Raw genomic sequence first — 21,309 nt, forward strand, 5'->3', positions numbered from 1 at the left:
ACTAATCTTGAAACCTATTTTTGCATTTGAATCCATGCCATTATAATCTGGGCTGCAAAAAGGATCTCTAACAATGCCAAGTAAATGTGGACTTCAGTACTCTAACAGATGAACATTAATTACCACACGGGGATATATTGTTATCTGAATAACACAAAGTTGAAAGTATTTTAAAAACATACAAGATTTGGGGATTTTAAGAGAACATTAAGAGCTTGAGAATGCTTGAAGAGTTACTTAGTGGCACATGAAGCCAAAAATGTTGGTCTCGACTCCTGATCAAACCAGCCACTTGCTGCTTAGTCCTTCTTGAAAAGGAGTGAAATAATTAAATCATGCAGCTTTTCTCGACTTTTGATAGTGAAAGGAATTATTTTGAAGGGTTGTGCACCTGGAATACACTGCATGCATGAGCAGCGTGCGGCAGAAACCTTGGCGAATTGCAGCTGTTTCACGCTTGTAGTGTTCACACCGGCAGCATTGTAGCTGTGACGCTTCTGCAGGGCTACCTGCTGCTATGAGTACTGTATTTCCACATATAAAACACAAATTCCACTCATTTAGGAGGTTGAGCAAGCTCTTGCATTGTCAACAACACAATGTTTCTCAATTAAATGCCTTGTTTCGACAACTGATGGGATTCTGTCAACAGAGATGTTGTCACAAGGCGTTTATTTTGAAACAGAAGCAGGAAAGTTTGAGTAAAATACATGTGTTTGTATCTCTATGACAGATGAAGAAATATTAACTGTAATAAAAGGTGGTATAATGTCAACATAATTATCAAAACGCCATTTCACTGTCTAATTCTGCTGACAACTGTGCACAGCAAGTGGAAAAAAATCAGCGAGCCACCGTTTCTCTAGAAGTGCTGCGGCTGACACACAACTGGGACGCACTGCCATGTCTGCTGGCGTTAATTTCAAAAACTGATTTACAGACGTCTCTTTCACAATATAAGGAGAAAAAAAGTCTTTTTTGGGCCCAACAGCATTACATAACGGCCCCAGAAATTGTTAAGCTGTTTGGTAGATTCTAGGGGTCTATGCTGGAGCCCCAGACGCCCCCCTCCCGCTCCACCTCTGCCAACAAGTACGAATATATAAACCCATGCATGTTCTGTATGTCTAACCTTCAGAGTCACCATGTCCCATTGATGATTTCATCACATCTGTGCCATTTGGGATCTTTCCACTAAAGAGAGAGGAAACAAAACACAGAAATTATAAAACTACACAACAGTTTTTAAATCACAGTGCATATCTTCCGCTTTGAATGAGGGAATTTGTGTGGGCGTAATGCAAGTAGTAGTTTAGCGTCAAATAAATATCTAAGACTGGAACTGTGGCTTTTTTAAAAAAGATAAATGCATTAAATAAGGTGACTCACAATCGGGGCACCTGGAAGATGGCACTGTCCACCTCATTCATTTCTCCTTCTTCGTCCAACAGGCTGTAAGCGCTGCCGCTCAGGCCGCTGTCCAATGAGGCCGCTGTGACCGGGGCGTCACTGGATCTGTAGCTTGACCGAGCTGTGCAGAGACACGACCACACCCATCACGACAAAGAGACGGGAAGAAAAATTGCACTTCTGCCGGATCCAAGATTGTAAAAACTAGGGCCAAAAAGCATTAGTTAATATCTGCAGAGACTAAAATCCATCATAATCAGCTTCATACTTAATTTATGCCGCAGTCAAAAAGGGGACTCTATTCAGGGGACAAAAGGCTGGATTGTGATGAATAGCACACAAACACTGCAGACTCGCGCAAAGCATATGAGCAAACAGTAGAATCTCTCTCTCAGACAAAGACAAGACAGTAATATCTCACATATAAAGCTTCAACATGAAACAGACGCATAAATCCAGAGAAACATCACATATATATGTTTATGCCAAAGAAGACCAAACAAGAGGCACGTAGACCCTACTGACATTGTTAGTCATCTATATGAACTATTAATAATAATCTAATATCTTAGCATTAGTTTAGTTTAAAATCAATTACATTAATATCGTTTAAAGCATGTTTATAAGGGTACCTTTTTATATAAATGTTTTTTAAGAGACTGTTTATACATATTTAAAAAAAAATTTTTAAATATCAACATTTAATTCTCAGACAGCTGATCAGGCAGTGTGATCGAGTATGAATGATGTGAGATGCGTGGATGTGGTGCAGAACAGGATCCATGCCGACGCGTTTTTCTCTCAGGCCACTCAACACATCGTCACTGACTGACTGCTGAAGCTCACTAATATCAGGTCATCGAAGCACTGCAGGAGTCGTGACCATAGGCGGATTATTGGACAACAGGCCCCTGGGCACAGATATGCAAAAGGCCCTACCACCTCTCCTACAGAGGAGCGAGACACACAGACTTTGTGGTGGTTTTGCCTCTTTATAAATGTTGTTTGCGTCTCTTAAAGGTAACTTTCGTCCTTTTTATTGCCATTTTCTGTCTCTTGGTAGTCAATTTATGTCTCTTTGTAGTTGTTTTTAGTCTCTGTATTTGTTTGCACTCTTAAAAGCCTTTTTGTGTCTCTGTGGTTGTTTTTGGAGTCATTCAGTTTCTTTTTGTAATCATTTGTGTCTCTCTGTGGTTGTTTTGTGCCTCTTTATAGTTGTATTGTGTCTTTCTGTGTCTGTTTTGCCTGTTTGTGTAGTTATTGTTTTGTCTCATTTGCATCTTTTTTATGGACTTTTTATGTCTCTTTGCAGTCATTTCGTTCTGGTTGGTGCCTGTTTGACTGACATATTGCCATTGAGTGCCAGGGGGTCCCCAGGCCTGTGCAGGTAGGCCCCTTGTGTAATCAGTCAATAGTTGTGATGCAGCAGACCTGGCAGCATTGACTCTGACACATTCATTTCCTGGTATTAGTGAGCTGTGTTGGTGGCCGTTAAGCAAAGCGCGTCTCGCTGCATGAATCTCTGGTGATGTGGTGCAACTTTCTGTCTTCCTGGCTTTTTTAATTAGCTTGTAAGACTCCCCTCTCTCTTTCTGCAGGTGTGCGTTAGTAGCATCGCATCCTCTCTTTCTTTCACTCTCTCTCTCTCTCCTTGCTCCATCTGTGCTTCAGTCACACGACAGAGAGGAGACTCTTGGGCAAACTCTCACCTCCGGTGCTCTGCGGCCTCTCCTCTGACACGGCTTTCCTGAGGGTCAGGTGTCGGCCGTCTGCTCTGCTCCCTTTGGCCGACACAACCGATGGCAGGGCAGGCAGCCAATCAGACTGGGCTCTCTGAATGGTGAGCACGCCCACTACGCTGTGTCTCTGGTGCCTCAGCGAGAGGCGGCCTCTTTGGCCTGGTTTGTTTTCGCAGGTCAGGTGTCAAGGGGGGGGTCAACGCCAGGGAACAAAGGTCATGGGGTCGAAGTTTTAAGATGGAGGGAGGGAGGAGCGAGATGGAGATTCAGAGAGCGGTTTATCTTCACCATGGCAACCAGCTTGACTGTCAGTCACATGCAGCCACAGTGTGCGGTGCACATTCGCCCCCTCCTGCATGTCACTAAGAGGCGGGGTGTGCAGCATCTACTGAGGTGCATCGTGAGTCCGATAGTTGTTTAAACAGAAAAGGGGGTTAGCGGACTGCATGCACAGCCATCTCAGTGGAGGAGCTTCAGTTAAGCTGGTCGTTGTTTATTAAAAAGGAAACAGAAAATAAATAAAATTTAAAAAATAAAACTACCAAAAGAGGTTAATGATATTTGGGAAGGGGTGGGATTGCAACTTTCTTCTGTTTCCCTGCTTGGATCAATCAATCCAAAATATTTAACTGCTCGCTGGTGACAGAAATCTGTCGTGTAAGCAGAAACTTATCCCACTGAACTGAGCTTGCAGCAATAAAAGTTTAAATATGCTAGTCTTGTCATTTTTAGAGAGTTGGAGATGTCACTGTGCACTGACAGTAATTGACAGATTTTGCTGATTTGTTCCTTTGGAATATATCTTGTAACTGTGCTCTTTCTTTTCCAGATTTTACTTTATTTCCCCATGCTTTCTATTCTTCTTAAGTAAAGTTAATATATTTAAATTACTTTTAAAAACTAAAAAAAAAAGAACCGAGATAAAAGTGCTAATTTCTTTTTAACTTCATATTAAAATAGTATTAAAGAATACAATTGTTTTTGGCCTGTTTAGTTATTTTTAATGGATTTTAAGTAGTTTGAACTGGCCATCTACAAGCAACCATTAAGCCTCTTTGGGGTCATTAAAAAAGGGAGAAGGTCAAAGACAGTGTGCTACAGTACAGGTGAGGTGCTGGCTCTACACACTTGTGCGTACACACAGAAGAGAAGCGGTGAGAGGTCGACACACTGTGAGTACAACGGGGGGAGAAGGGGTGAGGGAAACCAAGAATAGAAAAACTAAAGGAGAAGAAAAAATAACAGAAGGTAGAAACAGATGAGTGCGAGGAGGCCATGCTGCGTGGGCTTTATTTGCGTCTTGGTTTACTTGGTTGGAGGCGTTGCGGCGGCTGCTGCTGTGACTGCTGCGGGGCATCGCCCGTTGCTACGCCGCTTCCAGCGACACCGCCGTCCTGATGGTGTTGCCGTGCGGCACTTTTGCTGGAGCGTGAAGCGCCGTGCGAGCGAGAGTGTTGGCTGTGTCCGTGGCTGTGGCTTTGGCTCTGGCCCTCGGACGGGGAAGGCTTCGATGTGCCAGGGCTACTGTGAGATTTCTCGATAGTGGGCACCTGCGTGTCTAAAACAACCAGATTTACCAAATTACCAAAAAAGCTATTTTTACTTTACTTTACTTAGCGGCTGTTACCTTTTGTGGTGAATAAGTAACTGGCTAATTTAGCCACAGTAACTGCCTTCTTTATGTTCTTAAAGCATCCTCATTCAGTTTGATGGTTATTTTCTGAATTAGGGGATCATTCAAAGCCTTCCACGGCCATGTTGCCCTCTGTGTTAGAAGAAAGATAGAGGGAAGCTAAGGCTAGGCCTCTGAGCTGGGTGACATCATGACAACCAAGAAAACGGACCATGAGAAAGCAAAAAAGCATGACGCAGAAGCTACGATGGATGTGCAAAAATGGGCATAGAAAGGTGCTGGTAGTAAGAAAAGACTGTGAGAGAATAACAGGTGGACAGACACCGAGATATTGAGAAACAGACGAGAGAAGCAGTGACAGGAAGAGAGCACAAAGTAAGAGAAGAAGAAAGAAAACAAGAGGAGAAGAAGAAAACAGCAGAAGCAGCAGAGTACAGACGGTTGTTAAGGGATGAAGGTGATTAAGTCAAGCAGGTGAGGGAATTTCATCGTGTCCTACCCTTGGCAGGATCTGGAAAGATCCCGTGGCTTCGGCTCTTTATGACAGATGATTTTGGGGAATCCTGATTGTCGTGTGCGGAGCCAGAGGTTTTAGGGGAGGAGTGCTGCGAGGAGGGTTTAGAGGAGCTGTGTCGGCCCTGGCCTGAGTGGGAGCGCCGGTGGTGGTCCCCCTCGCTCTGCTCCTTCAAGGGGAGCCACCTGGGGACGTTATCCAGCTGGGAGGTGTTGGACAGGTCAATAAGGACCTGGGGACAAACACAGCAGTTTAGTGGGCTTATGCCTGAAAATATATCAGTGCACCAGGGAATTAAACATTTTTTCAAACCGGTTTACCTCTCCCAAGAAATCATTAGAGGAGCACTTGTCGTAGTCCCACACGCTCACTTCAAGGGTCTTCTTCCTCAGCTGAAACACACAAACAGTTAAAGAGTTAATCCACCGTTATGATGACTAACTATCTTGGATGAGTGCATAATAAAATGGCAAAATAAACCTTAAAAAGAAAACATATGATCTGGGCTTAAAGTAGGAGCAGGCATTCAGCAGCTTAAAAAAAATAGACAACAGAAGTCCACAGATTTGCTGTGATTGATATGGGTCCAATGCATCTAAAATGGGATCTAAAATGATATAATTAAATCCCCATGGCATATCCATCTGCTCCACTAAAACCAGTGGCCACAATACTAGAAAGCATGCCAGCAGAAAAAAGGCATCATCTGAACATGCGCATTGTGAGTTTTTTGGTTTATGGCTTACATACATTCGAGATTATAGAGTTATAGAAAGTACAATACACAATATTCATATCAGTTTGTCAATATATTAATACAAAAATAAATTACACTGTCAAACTTTTAATGTTCCTCTCTTTGCATTGATTAAATGCCAAAAAACTCACCTCTGGTCATCAAAATTACATATTTAGAAGTTTTTTTATTTTCAGGAAAGCAATCCCCTTATGTCTTAAAATGGCTTAGATGTGGTGTTATGCTTTTGATATAGAAAGCCTCAACCCCCAAGATGATGGGATTGGTCCCTTAAGTTTGTGATGTAACAGAGTCTGGCTGTCTGAATCCGTGTTTTTGAGATTCTCATTGGTACTCTGCATTTCTTAGACTGAAGTTTTCACCCATGGTGTTGACTGCTTATTTGACTAATGATATGTACTGTAGCATATAAAAACACCACATGGACACATAAACAAATTAAAAACTTGATTTTCATTGGAGATGGTTTAAGATAATATGACTCAGGTCTTTGACATTGATTGTGTGGAGCTATGCCTTTGAGTATTGTATGTATGACCGCATACCTGCTCCAGGTGGATGTTTTTATAGATGACAGTCTGGTTCCACTCAGGGTTGAGACTCTTCCCTGCATGTTTGGACCTCCTCTTGTTTTCAGCACTGCAGGAACACATCACAACAAGATATACTTGGTAACAGACATGCATAAGCCTCGGAGGATAGCGGACCGCCACAATGCAGTGAGCACAATATATTGAGCACGATGTAGACAGTAGAAGGGAGAGAATGAATGTGATGCACATTGTTGGGACGGTAACAATGTGTGGGCCTACGTGCATGGGTACAATGTCAGGGCAGGCTGCAAAAAAGTCCACTTTGATGTCATTTAGTCTCATCAAATTTTGATGTCCTAAAACAAGCGAAAATATGCCAGTGTTGAAAAAGACGTTTAGTTTTTACTCATTTTGTAAAGTGCCAATTCTGCGAATCACTGGATTTTAAAAAAACTTGAAAAAAAGATGTTGTTGTTGTAAACTTGCATATGAAACAATGGCATAATCTTTACTGGCTAATTCTTTCACCTGTTTTCAGGAAAAATATACTTTATACAGCACTGGATTAGAAAAATGACATGTTAAGATGGATGTTTTTTGCAGTGTGTGAGGTTTAATATAAGACTGCAGGTCATGAGTAGGTCTGTAAGAGTTAGTTTGGTAAAGACAAGGACAATCTACTGTATACTGGAAAATAATGGGATGAATAAGGACTGCATAGCAAAATAATGGGAGTGTGTATTGAATGTGACGGGGCATCAAAGGTACAGTACGATGTCAGGGCACGATGTAGGACATTACTGAGGGGTTTTAATCACAAAACAGGGACAAACTAAAGGGTTCAATGTTAGGATATCAAATTACAATGGCAACAAAAACAGACCATCTACCAGGAAAACACAACAGTTAGCTGGGAAAATGTTAATTGTCAGCACAGGGGAGTATAAGTTTAGATTGTTATGTTAAGGAGATGGGAAGTTAATATTAAGGGATTCATATCCTTGAAAATGCAAAGCTAAGCCTAAAGGTGAGAGGAACATCATGAGAGTATGGGGACCGGGGAAAATGCACAATTTCAGGAAATTAGTGGAACTAAACAAACTATTTTTTTTTTATCAACAATCTTCCAATTTGGACATTTTTTCACCTTCACCAAACTGACAACCAAATTTCAATTTCAACCAAAACAGAACCAAAGTACCAAAGTGGTCAAGTCACATACCTGGCGTTCTGGACAACCATGACCTGACTGAGAGGGTCCAGCATGCATTAAATATAAAGAACAACATACAGAAACAATAGTCAGAGGGAGGGTGAGGGGTCAAAGAGTGTCTGTGGACTGTGAGCGTGTATGTGGGAGGGGGAGGTCACTGCAGATTTGGGTTTTGTGTGTGATTAATTAAGTGGGTGTTTTGGAAAAAGGGTGAGAGCGGGGGACTGTGATGTGCTGCAGCGGTGGATTGAATTTGTGCTTGAGTGTCTTATGAATTGTGTTGAGAGGGCTTTCAGGTGATGTAACGCATCCTTTGGCAAATGCAGTGAAGATCTGCTGCTTGTGGAACAGCTGTGGACAGATGGCTGCATTTATAAATCTTTGTCCCTTACTAGGAGTGCGACAGCATCCACTAAATTGAACCCAATTTGCGTGCACAAAGTTCGTTGGCAAGCAATTCATCATTACTTTCCCGAAAAGCTACGCTGAAAAATCGAAAGTGGTATTTTTCAAAGTAAGAAAATCTTTTGGATTAACATTTTATTTTGGCTGATATACAAGATATAGTGCAACAGATTCCTGCAAAACACCAACCTTAATTTGGACACAAATGTATGGTAATTCATAAAACTTAAAACAGGAATTATGCTTCTGCAGAGATACAAGTACATGTCTTTGCAAAACTACATAGAGAAGGGTGTTACGTTTACTTTAAATATTTATGACAGGAGCAGAGGAGGAAGTGAGGTGACGTAGCAAAAAAATCCAACCAATTTTATTTTTACATTGTTTTTTTTTTAACTTAAGATTATAACTAATAAACTTGGTAAAAATTTAGAAGTTTCTTCCTTCACAGAAAGAGTTATGGGGAATACAAAATATTTTAGACTACATTTTCAGTCTGCAGCAAAATATACTCGCTATCTATAATAAATAATGCCCTGCTAAGTATTTTTTATTTTGTAAACAATCTCTTCCCTATCATTAAGTGTTTTATTCGTATATATTTCAGATCATAACTAATAATTGTGGTGAATATGGAGAAAGCTATTTCTTAGAAAAGCTATAGGGAATACAAATTATTTCAGAATGCATTATTGTTCTATCATAAAATGTATCCCCTCCTTATAATGCACAAATAATGTCCGTTTATTAAGTATTTTATTTAATGTATATCTTAGATAACAGCTAATAAATATAGTAAATATGAAACATGCTATTCTTCCCTAGAAAAAAGGTTTTTAGACTGCATTTTTAACCTGCCACAAACTGTGTCCCCTCTCTTTAATTCACAGTCCCTGCCCTATCAAGAATTTTATTTTGTACGTACTTCAGAGCTCCTTATGGGGTGATACAGATTTTTTCACATTTGTTTCACAGATAAAACAATTTATTGACACTGTCTCCCATGTAATATTGATTTCCATTTAAATGATTTCTCCTTCATTTGCTCCAACAATGACTGCTACATGTGATAATCCATACAGTCACATCTTTAAGAGAAGTATGTACATTTGCTTATGCACAGCCTGAAGAAGCATAATTCAACTTTTCTCACATTGACATGTTCCTATCGCCAATCATGACTATTCTTTCCCTCTTTCCTGGTTGCTATGTATTAAACTTTTATTTATAACCACCTGTTTCACTGCAGCAGCTCCATGTGGTTGCCAGGAGATCTGTGATGCAACTGAAAAGCCTCTGTATGGATTGCAGTCGGTGCTCTGACAGCTGTGAGCATGTCCATGTATACACACATGTAGCATACACTCGGGTATTTGCACACATGTGCCTAAGTGTACATGTTTCGGAAACCACTTCCAGCAGGGCGCCTGCAGGGCTTGTGGGTGCCGCTCTAGTCCCTTCAGCATTACCCTAAGCCTGTCTAAAACCCACAGTGGTGTTTGCATCTGCACATGTCAAACTGAAGGCCTGAGACAGCGGCGGCTGCAAAGCTCAGACGTATATCATTGCTTTTATCTAAAATGATCCCAGGAAAAAAAAAAAAAACCCTCTCGAGGGACCTCAAATAGCAGAGGAGGTGGGAGTCAATTACATTACAGCGCAATCACGGTGAAAAAGGCAGCCCCGGACTTATGAGAGAGTGTGGATCGTATTGCAAGTAAATATGAGAGCTATTGATTTGGACTGCACTCACACCTACAGTAGAGCTCCCATCAACAGGGGCAACATCAACACAAGTACACAAGCAACTTCATGTCATTTACATGATGTTTATGTCATTCAGCGGTGAACAGGGGCTCATGTAACAAGGAGTTCATATCACCAGTGGAACTATATTATACAAACAGGACATTTGATGGACCTGATGTGCAGTGTATTGGTGCTATGAAACTGATACCAAAAGAAGGGCATGTGCTGCACATTGAAAGATGTCATGGGAAGGCAAAATCAATAGTAAATCGATTTTAAAAATGAATGAAATTAGGTTTGAGCTTAACGAACTGGCTGCCTTTGTAACCTGGATGTCTATGGGGGATATCTAGGCAGTTATATTACTCAAATTCCCTCTATACAAGTGGCTAAAAATAACACTAAACTATGATAACAGTCACATTTTACACACTTTTATCTCTCTAAATCAACACAGTTTGAACAAAAACTATCTATTATTTATCTATAACTGGCCTTGTTCCTATTCTGAACCACTTAAGGTGTGCTTGAAGGTGCCAAGCCCTTTGACTCACCCTCTCCCTGGCAGGAGATACACTTTAACAAACGGGTCAGAGTAGCCATTATTGTCCCGCGGGGCGAGGTTTCTAGCCTGCAGGACATGAACGATCAAGTTGCCAAGCTGCTTGTCGTAGTGGATTTGAAGCTGCAAAAAGAAGCACACAGAATTACAATGGATTCAAATGCATGTGGGGAGAGAAACAATGTTAGAAAATTGTAAAAAATCTATAGTTTGAAGATACAAAATTCAGTTCAGTTCTGTATTTTCTTGCATTTATTCAATCTCACGATTTTTTTTGAATCACATTACATCTAAACTTTAAACATTCAGCGTTCACCCTCTTGTTTCACAGACCTGTATCTCTCCAGAGACGGGGTGAGACTGGGTCTTCATTCCCTCTGCAGTCTGTAGGAAATAAAAGCGACATGCTTAGATACCGCTAGAAAAAACTGTAGGTGGATACTGGTGGGTGATCGTACTGTACACTTTGTACTGCAGCTGCTGTGCTGTTCTTTATGCATTGCTTGAGGCAACAAGTTAAACTCTTGATGGACCTGTTTTAATATTCATTTTAGATTAGTTAACTCTTTAAAACCTGACCAGATTGACATGATTTCTTCCAAAAGCATGGGAGGAAGGCAATGAGCAACAAAAGAAGAAATGACCCCAAAATTAGCAAGACATTAGTAAAAAATACAAGAAAATACCCGAAAATTAGTAAAATAAAATAAAAATAAAAATAAAATAAAAAAAAAATAAAAATAAAATAAAATAAAATAAAATAAAAAAATTTTTGTATAATATAATATAAAATAAATAAAAAATAAATATGTGTGTATGTATACAAAATTGTTGATTTTTGTCTTTTTAAGTTGTTTGGGTCTCTTAAAAGTAACTGTTTGTCTTATGATAGTAATCTTTTGTCTCTGAGAATATTTTGAGTCCTTTTTAGTTGTTTTGTGTTACTTTTATGTGTCTCCTTGTGTTTTTTTGTGTGTGACTTTGTGCTCATTTTAATTCGCCTCCTGGTTGGTAAATGTTAAGTTCAGGGACACAAGTGAAGGTCAGGGGAGTCCCTGACCTTTTAGGCCCCAGGGCCTTTCCCAGTAGCTCAGAAATCCATTCATGACCATAACTCCACTGCATCTTTACATATCAAAAGGTTTGTATACTGCTATATTAATGATGATAATATCATATAGAGCTTCTCTAATAAACGTGGTGTAAACAAAATATGTTCCCCAAAGAAAACATGATATTATAAATAGGACTCAAGAAAGGAATTTTAAGAGTGGTAATGCCTGCGAAGCTCCCAGGGAACTGGGAAGTTAAAATTGTTGTGAATTAATGAATCAAAAAACTGCAGATGTATGAATAACCAGACAGCAATTTGTCCAGCAATTCATAATGATACTGCACCTCAGGGGTGTGATATAATGTTTGATCAACACTATAAATTCTTCAAAAGAAGAAGAAACATCTATTTTAAGCTCAATATGACAAACAAACCCTCCACGGACTCGCCTTGCTGCTGTGGCGTTTCTTGCTGACGGAGGGCGATCCTGGTTGAGCGGGGCTGGAGGTCGCTGAGGTGGTGGGGGGCAGACCGGAGGAAGAGGTGGAGGTGGGGGCCTGCTGCTGGGACACCTTTTGCAGCTCAGCAGCCAGCTGTTTGGGGTCAACACCTGGAGACCTGGGAGGTCTGTCACCTAGAGGGGGTTCACACCAGACACAGAGGATCATCATCATGCAAAGCAGTGGTGGAAGAAGTATTATTATACTTTCAATAAAAGCACAAACAGCAATTTGTGAAAATACTCTGTTACAACTACCAGTCCTGCATTGAAAATGGCGCTTTAGTAAAAGTAAGTAAGTATAATCAGGAAAATGTAATTAAAGTATCTAAAGTAAAAGTACCATATGCAGAAAAAACTAAAAAGAAAAAAAAGGACAACCAAAACGTATACAAAATTATAAAAAAGGAATAAATACTCCCCAAAATCCTCAAAATTATATAAAAAAAAAGAATTTAGAAACACATGCAAAAACTCAATATTAAAAAAAAATAAAAAAAAAAAAAAAGAAGAAAGAAAAAAGAAAAACCAAACTGATGGGGGATAAAATGAAATAAAAACTCTACTTTTTAATGCAAAAATCCTGATTTGCAGAGTAACTTAAACTGTTAGATTAATTTAGTGAAGTAAAAAGTACAATATTTGCCTCTGAAATGTAATAGAGTAAACATATATAGTAGCATGAAAAGAAAATACTCAAGAAAAGTACAAGTACTTCCAATTCTTACTTAAGTACAGTACTTAAGTAAATGTACTTATTATGCAAAGGCACCAACAGGAAGAGGGCGACAGGAATCCTTTACACTGTGGTAGCTCTTTTGAGATTGATCTAATGGTCCCAGTGTAATGCAGACAGAATGAGGAAATAGGCCACCAGTAATACATGGCTGAACATTAGAAAAGAGAGAATTGTAGATGAAAGCAATATGACAAGAGAGTCTAAAAATTGCAAGAGACAAAAGCTAATTGGGAAACACTGAGAAGGCAGAGTCGGTGGGAAGCAGCAATCGCATGTGGGGTTGAAGTTCTAAATATACTGTAGCTTACTTTTGCTGTGCTCCTGGAAATCCAGGTGCTCAGAACCGTCAGACTCAGCCAGCATGTTGAGATCACTGAAATACAGGAAAAACATGTGTTGTATAATTCTGAAATTTCAAACTCAAGCAGGTAGGGAAAAAATAAGTTAAAGGAAAACTTGCACCTGACGTAGCCGGTGTGAGGAGTTTGCAATCCTGACTTACTCTTAAGTATTTAAACGAGAAATCACATTATATTTTATATTTCAACTGGTGGGTGTTTCATAGAAACACCCACCAGTTTTTTTGATGTCAAGACTAAGTGAAAAAAAGAAAAACATAGTAAAGGGATAAATTGCAGAGATGAAGAGGCAGGAAATGTAAAACAAAACGCAATAATTGGATTAGGAAGATATCAGATCAAAGATTCATTTGAGAGCGATGACAGTGGTGAAGGAGTGGTGGGGAAGAAAATAAAGAAATAACAGAGGGATGAGTGTGACACAAAATATAGAATGCAAGGAGAAAGATAGAAAGTGACAAAGATTATACTCACAGTCTGACACACACTTCTGCTTCATTGCACGGCTGCCCGACGAGCCCTTGCACCTCTTCATAGGTTTTTCCCGTCAGAAGAACGCCATTCCACTCCAGGACTTGCATTCCTGTACACAATTATTCACACACACACACAAAAAAAATTAGTACACTAAATGTCTGTTGAAACATTTCACCTCAAACCAAAATCAAACCAAAGCCCTTAAAGTGAGCAGAAAAGGGTCAGTTCAAGATAAAAGATAAATACATGTGAACCCAAATGAGGGACCAGATCAGGATCTAACATCCAACCTTTGATTTAGATTCAAAGCAAAAAACAAGCTTTGACTCTTGTACTCAAATGTTGTGTGCATCAGACTGGAAGCCAAAACCGGGGAGATAAATGTTGGTGACAGCCCAAACAGCAGCTGTGTGACAATGTCGCTTGTAAGGCCCACGGGCAAAGAACCGGGCTAAAATGAACATGGAAACCGCCTCATGTTATTTCAGCTATAAAACTATAATTTTCAAGATTAAATTATTATCGTTATGGCCTGGAAATACACAAATCCTATCTTTAGTTCAGCAAAGACAAATATCTCATCTTGGAAAGTGACCATTTATTTATATTCAGTGGTGGAAGTTTGAAAATCCTTTACTTATGTAAAAGAACTAATACCGCCCTGTGAAAATACCATGTTACAAGTAAAAGTCCTGTATTGAAAATAATACTAAACACACCCAAAAAGTCAAAATTCTTTTTTAAGAAAAGAAAAAAAACAGCCCAAACCCCAAAAGTATAGGAAAAACACCCCAAAGCTGGTACAATATTGTACAAACAAGTACAATATTTCCCTCTAAAATGTAGTGTAAATGCATAAAGTAGCAAGGAAATTAAACACTCAAATAAAAAAACTCAAACTCATGCATAAGTACAGTACTTGAGTAAATGTATTTAGTTGCACCTCTTCACTTTATATCTAATAAAACATTAAATGTGAATGGAAACAGCACACCACACCCACTGCAACCTCCAAAACACACCCCAGCAGGACTTACACGGATTGAAACAGCTCATCAGGAGAGTCCGTTTGCGACGATACTCTCTAGCTGCATGTGTGAGTGACAGGGAAGCTACTGTAGTTTCACCATAACATCATTCTTCAAACTGTTTCCACTCTATGGCTTGAATGTGTGTTGCAGTTTGCACACATTAAAAAAAACTTCCAGCGACCAGACAAACAAGCATGTATTGGTACACTCAGTGTCCCTGTGACAGTAAGCCTCTGACTACATTTCTCCATATTCACACCACCGAGGGTGAGGCGCCGTGTTCACACCGGCGGAACCGAAGTACTTTGTAGCCGTTCTGCTCAGTGTTGATGACAGGGTTGCGGCTGTTGTCATGGTTGAGCTGTCCTCCCGGCTAACAACACCACAGATGCATTTTGACTCTTGGACTGAAGCACTCATGTCCAGTTTCAGCCTCTACGTTTGACTTCTGTCTGTAAAGCATAAGACTCATATAGAGAGGTCTAGATAACAATGGCTAAGACAGAGTAAGAGGGAGCAAAGGAATATAGCAAAAGCAGGGCAGAAATACAAATTAACCCTTTAAAACCTGACCAAATTGGTCTGATTTCTTTCAAAAACTTGGTGAGCAGGCAATGAGCATCAAAAGAAGAAATGACCCAAACATTAGCGAGAAATTAGTAAAAAAAAAAGTACAAGAAAATGAATTGCATAAATGAAACCATTTATTATAGCCAGACAAAACAGAAATTATAGCCTGATTTTTAAATTACTGATGGTCCTTGAAAACATCACGTGTGATGGCACCAAATATATGATCAAAATAGCAAAATTTCATCAAAAATCCCTTTATTTTAAATTTTACATTTAAAATTTTGCCAAAAATAAACTGTTTGCACAAAAAAAGCTGTAAATTGATACTTAATTTTCAATAAAATATCATTTCATTTTTTAAAAAACAACAAAAAAATCTACAATAACCTGATGTTGTTACTATATTGAAGAGAGCCCTTGGTATAGCTTTTATTTCAAATTTAACCTGTAGTGATTAATCCTCATGAAGTGAAAGAAAGATATTTTTTCTTATTCCTTTTTAAATCATATTCTGTATTGTTTTTTTAGATAAGCTAATAGTGATGCTTTAGGGATGGCAATGTTGAACAGGTGCCGATAGCTGTAAAATTCACTACAGATTGGTGTGAAATTTGCTGCACATATTCATGGTCCTGAGAGAACAAAATCTAATAACTTTGGGGATCCTCAGACTGTTCATCTGGCACCATTACGATGTCCAAATTCGAATTTGCAATACCTGCAAAACTAATAACATTCCTGCCAGCCTCAGCTGCACTTTGTGTTTAGTGCTAATTACCAAATGGCAAATGTTAATATATTAAAATGCTAAGATAATGAACATGGTGAACAACACCTGCTAAACATCTGCATATTGTTCCATTCTCATTGTGAGCATTTTAGCATGCTTGCATTAGCATTTAGCTCAAATTACTTCTGTGCTTAATTAGTGGACTAGTAACTCCAGTATGTTATAAAAAGCCCCAATAATTTCATATATTGCTCCCAACTGTATTTGTTTTAATTGTATTTTTTTTTTCATTATTAAGCAGTTTTCTGATACAGAAGAACAGGGAGAAAAGAAGACAAACAGGGATGTAAAGGAGGAAAAAAAAAGGAAAGGGAGGGAGACACAAATGAGAACAGAGAGTGCGAAAAGAATTGCCCACGCTCAAACACACACACACACACACACACACACACACACACACACACACACATCCACAGAGTACAGACAGATGGATAGCACACTACACAGGTCCAAACCAGGCAGTATTTCTCTCTCTCCCTATTTCACCATCTATAGATTAGCAGGATGGCAGCCTCAAAAAGGCGAGGGGCACAGCTTTAACGATTGTAAAATGTGGCTCAACACAGATTAAAGGGGACCGTGAGCAGACAGATGGACTGGGAGGGTTAACTGTTTCCAGACTCCATGTGAAATCAATACCACCTCATGAAATGTGTCCCTGTTAATATACCACACAGCGATTTATCCTGAGGTGGCGTCAGTGAGAGGAGTGTAAGGGTGAAATCACAGGTCATATATTAAGGGTTAGTGCGCGATGGTTACGTGGTGAAACGCAACTGTTGCAGTTTCAAGCTATGCTGTGTATAAAACAAAAGTATCTTTCTACCTTAGTGAAATTTCACCAGGGCTTACTGTATGTGACATTTTTCCTCTTTTTTATGTATCTGTGCCCCCCCCTAAAGTTGAAGGTTTTTGTGGGTCCGTGAACACAGAGTCAGTCAGAGGCATTTAAATCGCGTGGTGGATAACTGATCAGTCAAACTGGTCAGAGCTGATCAGATCAGATCAATGGATGAAAGGAGCAGCTGCTGCAGAGAAGTACAGAACAGTACATAGATTGCAATAGCACTCCTACTAAACGGTCCAGCTCTAAAAATATAAAATCAATATGTGGTGACAGATGATCGTGGCAGGCTGCCACAAATGGGAAAAAAACCCTGAATTTGTACCTTTCAAATGTAGCAGACGCAGAAATGTAACATTTACATTTTCAATTTTATGCCGTAACATTAATATGGTTGATGTGTGGTTAGGTTAAATCACGAAAACAGCTTGGTGAGGAAAATATTACGCTTTGGCTTTAACTTGGTGTGAAATGTGTGTAGAAATGTAACGTTAATGGCTTGCAGAAATGTGAACGGCCAGTATTTTATTCTGGCACCTGGGCAGCATGAAAATATGTAAATTAAATAATCTTCAGAATATCCTTTCTAAGTAATTTTCTTTATGTCTAGCCTCCTTTTTTTTGCTTAAGGGCACAGTTTTAATGTTTTTACAGATCTTACCTTCAAGAATCTTTCCTGTTTGCTCTGCAGCTCCTCCAGGTAGGACTTTGGCAACATAAGCCCCGATGTCTCCATTACTGGCAGGGACCTCTTTCCCTCCAACCACACGGATACCCAGACCATTTCCTGTTAGGTACCAAAAACAAAGACTGGTGAATGGAATTACTGATTTGCCTTCAGTATCATCAGTAAACATCCACTTTTATTTTTTATTTTCAAAAGTACATTTTTTTGTGTGTTTCCTGAGAAGTTTGTCCAAAGGATTTGTTTTTAGGTAGTACAGGAAGTTGGTTATGTAGGCAGTCATTTAGGTACTTGGTCAGCCTAAATACACATAACAAAAAAGGCATTAAAACTTTTCTGTTACGTGATTTGCTGGCCAGCTTGAAAACTTTTTTCCAGCGTCATACATGCCAACCCCTTAGCTGTTTGTCCACAAATTCCAGCCTATTCTATTTCTGTGGGTCACACATAAAAGAACTTCACCTACACAGAAGCAGAAGCTATTTAACACGGTTGTAGAAACAAGAACAAAATGACTCAGTTCAGCACCGGGTCCTCGTAAACAAAACTCTTCCTTTGTGGGTCTGTCTGTTGATTGCGTAAAATAATCCTGATTGTGAGGGATACGCCATTTTGAGCATTGCAATGACTGATGAGTGTGGAAAAGAGCCAAATCAAAAGGGAAGCCAGGAAATGAAATGTCTGCCTGCTTTGAGCCTGGAGGAATGGTGTGATGGAACGTAATGGCAGGGGAAGTGACTCGCCAGTTTGTTCAGATCTGGCATGAATATCAAGTAAATAAAATGCATGAAGCGCTTTAGTCATGCTCTGTAAAGCTAATAGGATGTTAAGATCCATATTAATGTGTACATTTTACTGTCTTCTTTTTTCTTATTTTGGAATCTATTTTATGATCAAAATCAATCAAGGGAAAACAATGTGCATGCTGTCAGCAGTGCATATTTGATACAGTCAGTAAGCAATGGGGTCAATAAAGTCTGAAGCATACATCACAGTCAATAACACATTAGCTTGTACTACATGCCTCTCTAAATGCATATTATTCCTATACTCCCAGAATGCTGCTTTTGTTGTTATTGGATGAAATGTAGTAAATCGAGGTACTTTACCTGAGACACTGCGATCTTTGGGATCCCTCTGTAGTTTGACCCTGAGGTGAGGGAAGGGGTAGTACGGGCCTTTTCCCTGTGGCCCATACACAATGGTGAGATGTCAAGTATGCACAAGGTCAATGGGAAACAGTTTAAATATGGACATATCTGTGGCATTTAAGTTACTTGCATTAACCCTTTAAAACCTGACATCTCTTTTCTTGTTTTGCTTTTAGACACGCTTCATAAACATTTAAATCTGTGAACCCTAAGCAAATTGAGTTTGATTGAAAAACATGGGAAAAAAAAAAGGTAACAAGCAACTTGGTACTAAATGTTTCACAAATTGCAAGAAATTAGTAAATTTAGAAAATTATTTTAAAAAAGCTATAGAGAAAAAATACATTTATTATGTTACAGAATTATTTGATTTTTTTAAAACTTTTTTTTCTGTTTCTTTGTTAGTTAGCCATCTTACTTTAGTTAGGGAACCCATTACTTTAAAAAAATGCAAACAAAACCAAACATTCCAGACTCCCTCCCCAATGGGGCCTACTATAGCCTAATCTCTCCTAATTTTTTCCCTCACTGCGACGCCCCTGTGCGTACACACCACATATAAATATCCAGGCAAATTAGTGCGAGTGCATGCATGTCATCACCACTTGGACTTGGTAAACAGCACATGTGAAAACTTGACATCAGTATGTGTGTGTGTGTGTGTGTGTCTTTTTTTTTCCTGTTTCACCTGTCTCTTCTCTTGTCCGTTCTCTGACCGTCCGTCTCTTGGTTTGTCAAACCAGTCTGTCTCCTCTCGTCTGAGGTGGTAGGCTTCAGGGATAAAAACAAGCACCACTTCAGAACCAATTTAAGGAGACATTTTCATCCGACTACATAGGTCTTTGATCATATTATGGCTATTAAATGTCATTAAGCAAAATTAAAGTCATGAAAAATATAGACTTATTAGTGATTGTGGAAAAAAAAAACAACGGCTGGAAAGTTATTTCATTTTCTTGAGAGAAGAGGAAAGAATGCCAAGCAACACATTTCTCACAGGTGTAAAATAAGCAGGCAAAATGCAGTTTTAGAGTAAATAAACGTATTAGTACAGTATGTATAGAAGCATAGTCTGAACCTATGGTGCAGTTGTTTTCTGAATGTAAATGTTGGGTATGTCAAAAATAAAGGTTAGGAAACTGATTGAAATTTGTTAGAATTGCAAAATGTAGGCATTCATGTGCCATTCTACAAGTGTGTTAAACCTCCCCAACATTTGTTCATGGTGATTGTGGTGCATTTGTGTGGTGCGGGTTAATATGTTAATAGCTAATGGATGACTGGAGAACTGAACTAATACTCTACCATTGGTCGCATCGTCTCTGTTCAAAGCCATCAGGGAATCACTTAGCGCTGGAATCAAGGCAAATGGGTTTATATTGCAAAATGATGGGATCCATACGAATTCCTCAACAAGTAGTTATGCTGCATTCAAGAAAACTTAGATCTGGGGTATTTAAATGTTTAAAGCAGAAAGTTAAACAGTGTTACCTCTATCTGAAAATAATAAAGGTGTCACATTTTGCATCCCTTTTCATGACAACACTTATAAACTGACCAAGTCGTTGCTCCATTACTACTTTAAAAAAGCAGCAATTAGTGTGATGATATGGTTTTTAGTTGTATATATTGCTTATGAATTTAATTATTAGTCTTGTATTACCAAGCCAAACACCAGTAAACTGAGATTTACCCAAAGTGTATGCTCTAAATCAAAAAAGAAAAAGAAAAAGAGGAATAAAACACTTCAGCAAATTCTGCAAAAACTGGTTCGGCTTAGTGATGAGGTCAGAATATTGTATGATTTCAGTACGTGTACAAAAAAAAATAAAGAAACATAAGTAAATGCTTGCTCAGCAAATGACAGTTTAAACTGTATCCTTGTTCTGTCGTTTTTTTTTAATCACACTGTTTTATGTCCTAAAGTCAAAAATACAGAAAATGCAATAAAACCTTTGGGAAATGCAATTTGAAGAAACTGTACAGAATAGTTAATAGGCATTAATGTACTCCATGCAACATAAAGCCGCTGATGTATCACAATACATGCAAGCAAGTATTCACAACAACACATGCAAGTTAAAGTTTTATATTTATTACACACATGTAAGTGTTGCAATCTGATGTCAAGCATTCAAAGAATTATGACAGTATCTGCTTTAAACTATTATTTGCATGTCACTGTAATTTGGTAACACCTTGATCTTGCCTAGATTGGTATCATAATAGTTCAACCCACAAATATATTTATACACTTAAATATTACAATATAATGAAATACACAAACACTATAATTTACACATAAACTATTGTAACATCCAAAAAGTATAATTCATATAATATTGGCTGTATTATTACAATTTGTTGTTATTTTTAACAGTAATTGTAAAAGACGTGGTTTAACTGACAGAATTCTGTACCAATTATATAAATTTTGTAAGTGGGGGAGGCACTTTTCAGTGTATCATTTGTGGGGGAAAAAGTTTTCAAGATATGACCTACATTTTGAAGGATTTCTTTCCGCTACTGTTGCTCAAGCCTTGTATGCTTGAGGGGCAGAATTCAAAAGACTGTGAAAATCTTCTTTAAGAG

General features: G+C 38.8%; 1 protein-coding gene across 1 annotated transcript in view; it reads right to left on the reverse strand.

The window, feature by feature from the left end:
* Positions 1-21,309, reverse strand: part of pcloa (piccolo presynaptic cytomatrix protein a) — a 66,967-nt gene that overhangs the window by 6,816 nt on the left and 38,842 nt on the right. Inside the window, exons 8-23 of the mRNA XM_042511151.1 lie at positions 20,023-20,070; positions 19,406-19,488; positions 18,676-18,751; positions 17,543-17,668; positions 13,641-13,749; positions 13,116-13,180; positions 12,019-12,203; positions 10,849-10,899; positions 10,508-10,638; positions 7,809-7,835; positions 6,599-6,692; positions 5,617-5,688; positions 5,282-5,528; positions 4,459-4,707; positions 1,390-1,531; positions 1,133-1,194 (exon numbers count right to left, since the gene is read on the reverse strand). Coding sequence (XP_042367085.1) covers positions 1,133-1,194; positions 1,390-1,531; positions 4,459-4,707; positions 5,282-5,528; positions 5,617-5,688; positions 6,599-6,692; positions 7,809-7,835; positions 10,508-10,638; positions 10,849-10,899; positions 12,019-12,203; positions 13,116-13,180; positions 13,641-13,749; positions 17,543-17,668; positions 18,676-18,751; positions 19,406-19,488; positions 20,023-20,070 — 1,767 coding nt within the window. The remainder of the gene's footprint in view (positions 1-1,132; positions 1,195-1,389; positions 1,532-4,458; positions 4,708-5,281; positions 5,529-5,616; positions 5,689-6,598; positions 6,693-7,808; positions 7,836-10,507; positions 10,639-10,848; positions 10,900-12,018; positions 12,204-13,115; positions 13,181-13,640; positions 13,750-17,542; positions 17,669-18,675; positions 18,752-19,405; positions 19,489-20,022; positions 20,071-21,309) is intronic.

This window comes from Plectropomus leopardus, chromosome 22, assembly GCF_008729295.1.
Source record: "Plectropomus leopardus isolate mb chromosome 22, YSFRI_Pleo_2.0, whole genome shotgun sequence".
NCBI lineage: Eukaryota > Metazoa > Chordata > Actinopteri > Perciformes > Serranidae > Plectropomus > Plectropomus leopardus.